Source organism: Terrapene carolina, unplaced genomic scaffold (genome assembly GCF_002925995.2).
Source record: "Terrapene carolina triunguis isolate 2854851 unplaced genomic scaffold, T_m_triunguis-2.0 Scaffold238, whole genome shotgun sequence".
NCBI classification, from domain to species: domain Eukaryota; kingdom Metazoa; phylum Chordata; order Testudines; family Emydidae; genus Terrapene; species Terrapene triunguis.
Genome location: NW_020664589.1, coordinates 3,397,177 through 3,402,816, shown reverse-complemented (window position 1 = coordinate 3,402,816; position 5,640 = coordinate 3,397,177). Strand labels below are relative to the sequence as shown.

Genomic DNA, 5,640 nt, shown 5'->3' with positions numbered 1-5,640 from the left:
GGGGTGCTGTGAGTCAGGATGGATGTTTGATCGGCAGAGCTGGGTGGGGGGTGAAGGAAGGTGTTGGGGTGCTGCGGGTCAGGATATGACGTTTGATTGGCAGAGCTGTTCTAGGAGAAGCACCTCTGCCTGGCATTAGCCCAGCCATATGCCATGCGGGACAGGCAGTGAGTGTCCAAATCCAGACCATGAGGAGGGTACTACAATAGAGACGATATTGGACGTCATAGCGAATGGAAGAACGCAAAGCCAGGAAGGACCGAAACAAAGCCTAAAGAGTGAGCCAACCAGGGCTTGGTTGAGGTGGGCCAACACTGGGTGTGTGCATGGCCCAGTGAGTTGCCCAGCAGATGGCAAGGATGGTGGTGCAGCCTTTAATGCAAAGGAGCCCCCCAAGTGTCTAGAAGAGGGCAAGGGAAATGTCCTGCGTGGGAGCTGTCTATGGGCAGTTTATTCCTAGGGCTGGTGACCTGTGCCAACTCCAAAGCAGGCCAGAACCCTGGGGTTTGGATGGCTTGTGGAACTGATAACAAGAAGACGATGTGAAATTCAAAATGGACGCAGGAGCTGAGGCCACTGTTCTGCTGATGAGCATATTTAAGGAAATATCAGGGAACAAACAACTTGCCCAAACCTGGGTGACTCTGTAGCCGTTGAAGAGGCCTGCACAAGGCTGGCTTAGTACTGGAATTCACCATGCTTGTGTGCTAGTGGTTGCATTATTTCCCATACTTGCCCGCTTCTCTGCAGGCATGACTTGCTGGTGCATTAGATGGAGCAATTTTAATTTCTTTACATTGCGACTTCTTAGGTGTGTGTGCATGTGAGAAAGGGCAACAGTCCTTTAAATACGGAGAAATGTTCCCTCGGCGTGTGGCATGGCAGGGCCCTGTTTTCCACGCTCAGCCACTGTCGCTCCCCGATGGAATTTGGAAGGAGGGGATTTTCTGCTGGTGCCTGTTCGGTTTGGGAAGCCGTTGTTGCTCCCGGTGGGCCAGTAGAAAATGTACAGAACTTAGCTTTGAGTTTGGGTTTGCTGCACATGCGTGTCTAGGCTGGGATCTGACCCTGCTGCTCCCTCATGAGCGTCAGTTCAAAAGAACCTAGAACCTCAATGTGAAACATGGGAAAAATCCCTGTGTTCCACTTGGCTTGAAGCGGTGAACATCTCATCGCTTTGCAAATCTACAAGTCAGCCCCGGCTTTATGTGTAGCTAGGCCCTGCTTCTCTCGAAAAGCTTGCACATCTTCGGTTCATCTGGAAGTTCCCTCGGCTGAGCCCGGGAAAGTGCAGTCTCACTTAGGGTTTCCTACGACTGTACTATCAATGGCCGGTGTTAGAAGAGTTCATGGTCTAGGAGAGTGTAAAGACACTTACAAACCAGGCAGGATTGTGCCCAGCACAAGTGGGAAGGGCAGCACAAAGAAACTTTCCCTTTCCCTCGCTCCTCTGATCCTGGAATAGGTACAATCTGGTCCTTGCGCTCAGGGGAATGCCAGGTATCCACAAGGTTGGTGCTGAAGGATGGCCATTCTGGGCCAGACCAAAGGTCCCTCTATCCCAGTATCCTGTCTTCTGACAGTGGTCAATGCCAGGTGCTTCAGAGGGAATGAACAGAACAGGTAATCATCAAGTGATCCATGCCCTGTTGCCGATCCCCTGGCAGAGGTTAGGGACACCATCCCTGCCCATCCTGGCTAATAGCCATTGATCGACCTGTCCTCCAGGAACTTAACGGCACTCCCAAAATAGGTGGGTAGAAGGTGGGGCCATGATGACACCCCGCCTGCAGAAGTGGGTGGGCCCAGACGGGGGCATGAGCTGTTCCTTTGCAGCAGGCACGCTCTCTGGAGTCAGGCGCATTGGAAGTGTCCTGCAGCCCTGCTGGGCAATATGGCTGCAGGACTCTCACAATGCAGGTGTGTGCCTGAGAAGTGCAGTGAATGGCCTGAAATGACTGAAAGGGTTTCAGTCTCATGCCCCTTGTCTGCATTGGGAAGCCCTGTTGCCTCATGCCAGTCAGGCGACTTGTCAGATCTGAGTTTTTGTTTCCAAATGACCAGTGCTGCCCATTGCCTCGGCTCTGCACGGCTCCGGGTGGGTGGGTGCCCCAGTGGCCGGCGCTGTTTAGGAAGTGCCTCAGCGCTCGATGTCCGCACGTCTTTTAACCTTCACCCCCTTGCCCACGTTGTAGCTGCTGAGGCGACGCAGGAGACGGTGGAGTCCTTGATGCAGAAGTTCAAGGAGAGTTTCCGCACCAACACACCCATTGAGATCGGCCAGCTCCAGCCGGCCCTGCGCAGCACGTCGATGGGGAGGCGGAAACGCAGGAGCAGACCCCGAGGTAGGAACCCCCCCTTTTGGAGTGATGTCACACTTCCTCCTCCTGTACCATTGAACTGGTCATGAGTACGGAGACCGTTGCTTCCCAGAGGCCAATGCACGAGCCTGTGGCAAGCCGGGAGGGGCTGCATAGGGCTCTGCTGGGGCGCTCTGCTCACTTGACCACATGGGGAAACATAAACTTTGAGGTGTCACAAAATCCCTCCATAGCTTGGTGAGGGAGACAGCGCCCGCCCTGAGAGGATGTGCCTCAGATTGTAACAGGCAGTTGGGGTGGTGGTGGTTGTGAATGAGGTTGGCCCATGTCTCAAATTTGATTAAGTCTGTGCCTGATCCTGATTGGTGCTGATTGTCCCTTCCAACTCGATGAGCACTTTCACTCTTCTTGAAGTTGGCAGTAGCTGAGGGCACCTAGCACCTCTCAGGATCAGGCCTATAATGTTAGTCCTTAAAGTTATGATCCCCACGGACGAAGCCGTGTGTAGGAACGGGAGTTACGGGTAAATGAAATTCAGATTTTGTGCAAATCTTTTTGTTGTTTGGGGGCAAAATGGATTTCTGATCACCCAAAATTCACGTCATTGGATTTCCTCTGTGTTGCACAATTGCCAATCTTTGACCTATAGAAATAAAGGGGGGGAAACAGGGACATGCCACATAGTTCCACTGGAATCGATTGGCTGGGGAGATGGCTTCAGACAGACTGGGGGAAAGTGTGTGTTTGTTTTAGAATAATGGTGTGAGAATTAGCATGTACAATGTAGCATGTTTATATGGATTTCAAAGCATAATATAATATGGCCTGGCAGTATGGTTTGGTTCGTGGCACTGTTTGTCATGCCCCCCACACCCCTGCGCAAACGTTCTAGAATTTGACTGGTTGTGACCCTGCTCTTAGAACTTGTCAGTAGGGGTAGTTTTATACTCAACAGCAGGGGGCGATGTTGCTCTTCATTGTGAGTATGCACTGATATAGGTTCCTGGTTACTCTGCATTGTGGGCCTTGTACGTTACCACACATACAGTTGGTGCCCAGCTGCTAATAACCCAGTGGCAGAACATTAACGCCCAGAGAAGTCACACGGTCCCTCATGCATCAGCATCTGGCTATTTACTGACTCGGGATGAAATGTCGAAATCTTAAATTTTTGCAAACCAAAAATCCGAATAAAACTTTGGCTCTGGTCCATTGAAATGTTTTGTTTCAATAAGTTTGAAACACTTTTTGTTTCAGCTTCGACCATTTAAAAGTTTTTGTTTTTAACAGAGATATAATTTGCTTCAATTTCCAAACCAAACGTCATTTTGAACCAGAAAACTGTAAGTTTTCATTTAGAAAATGTAAAAATAAACATTCGGACAGTTTTGAAACTTCCGTGTTTTTCATGTCAAGAAATCCTTCAAAATGGCAGAAAAGTTTTGGTTTAGATGGGATCTGCATTTTCCTACTGAAAAACTCCCCAACAAGTGGTCCAAAGTTCTCAACCAGCTCCGTCCTTAACCTTTCTTCACCTCACGACTCCAGATCCCCGAACTCCGCTCCAATTCCCATGGTGCTTCAAAGGATTTCTGGCTCCTACCGGTGCTGCAGTTACCACGGGTGATTGCAGCTTCCACACACGTACCCGAGCTAGCTGTAATCTAGCTACTTTGGGTATTAGAGCAATACGCTCTTCAGAGCAGGCTGCTCCCCAAGTAATTACCCAGAGTTCCTGGTTGGCTTGTACAGGCCATGCTGAAACATGTGTGGCCTTGGCTTCCCTGCTCTGGTACCCGCGCTAGTTAGAGTTTGGTTGGCTGGGTCAGCCCGTGATTACAGTAGAGACACCCCTGGAGAAGTGACACGCTCGCTCTGTGTCCCCAGTGGGAGCTGGGAGCAGAGGAGATCAGAGCTCCTGGGTGGGAGGCCTCTCTTTCCTGTGAGGAGGGTGGGGTCGGTCTATGGGCAGAGCGATCGGAATGCTTCCCCTGCAGGGGGCGTCGGTGTGCTAGCAGGGTGTGAGGTACAGCCGGCCCCTTCCTGGGGTCAGACCCTGCTCTGCAGTGAGGACGGGGTCTGGGTGTGCAGTAGGAATGGGGTGAGTCGGTGCACTGGGTGTGCAGTAGGAACGGGGTGAGTAACAGAACCTGTCCTTGATACGCTGAGGGACGTATCCGTCCCTCAGCGTATCAAGGACAGTTTCTGTTACTGCAGTAATAAAAACCGTTGCGCTGCCTTTCTGGTTTTTCCTGGTGAGAACTCCACTGGTGGCTGCCCCCGTTCGCCTCCGGCCTTTCTCTGCACCGGTCCCGGCGGGCCAGACCTGCTGCGACTCTGGAACTGTCCGAGTGGCTGTCAGGGATGTGGTTTGCTGTCTGGCTTCCCCTTCAGGCTCTGCAGGATGCGATGGGCAGCATGGCCTCATTTGCAGCTGACGTTCTGGCACTATGCAGAGAACACATGGTGTCCTTGCGCTTCATTAACTCACTTGCCTCGTCATGGAAGCCTTCAGCCTTTCTGGAGAAGGTGACTCCTCAGCGGAGAGATCCTGGGCCAGGCTTTCATGGCGGCCATTAAGACCTCAGTGCTCCGAACTTTCTCCTCTAGCCCTCCCTCCCACACCTTTCTGGTGTCTCTGTTTCCCGCCTAGCCATACATCAGCCATGCACAGTACAGCACTCCTGCCACACCATGCCCATCTCTCTGTAATTCCCCTACAGAGGAGAAGAGACAGGCTGGGCTGTAATGAATGTAAAGGGGGTTCTTTACTTAGGTTGCTGGACATGGGAAACATCCCTGTGGCTCTCCCTGGCTCTCTAACTCCCATACTGCCTAACTCAACTTGTGCTGCTTAGTGTAACACTCACATAAAGTATTTATGTCCCCCTCCAGTGGCTAGTCTGCATAGAGGATGATAGCCTGCCAGTGCTGCCAGCTAAAGGAGTTCCTCTTTTAACTCACGTGGCTGAAATGTGTGGCCTGGTTCTAAAGTTCCAGAGTTCGAACCGGGCTGGTGGATGGCAGGGAATGGGGGGTGGGGGGAAGGTTATTTTATGACTTTATGACACAGAGAACCTTCCCTTGATTTAAGCGGCCATGGTATGCTCTTCATGTAGGTGCCTAGAGCAGTGCGGGTCGGCTGCACGGCTTTTTCTGCAGCAATGTTGGAAAGCCCAGGGAAAAATGCTTTCCTCTCTGTTTACTGTAGGTTTTGTTTTTCATTTATTTATGAGCCTGAAATGTGATCTTTTATTCTGGGTACATTTTCCTGTGGTAGAGGACTGGAGAGGGCTTTTTTTTTTTTTTTTTTTTTTTT

At 51.2% G+C, this 5,640-nt stretch overlaps 1 protein-coding gene across 1 annotated transcript in view; it reads left to right on the top strand.

The window, feature by feature from the left end:
- The window catches only part of ASTN2 (astrotactin 2), a 572,108-nt gene that overhangs the window by 133,795 nt on the left and 432,673 nt on the right, over positions 1-5,640 (top strand). Inside the window, exon 4 of the mRNA XM_026657253.1 lies at positions 2,196-2,345. Within this exon, the coding sequence (XP_026513038.1) occupies positions 2,196-2,345 (150 nt within the window). The remainder of the gene's footprint in view (positions 1-2,195; positions 2,346-5,640) is intronic.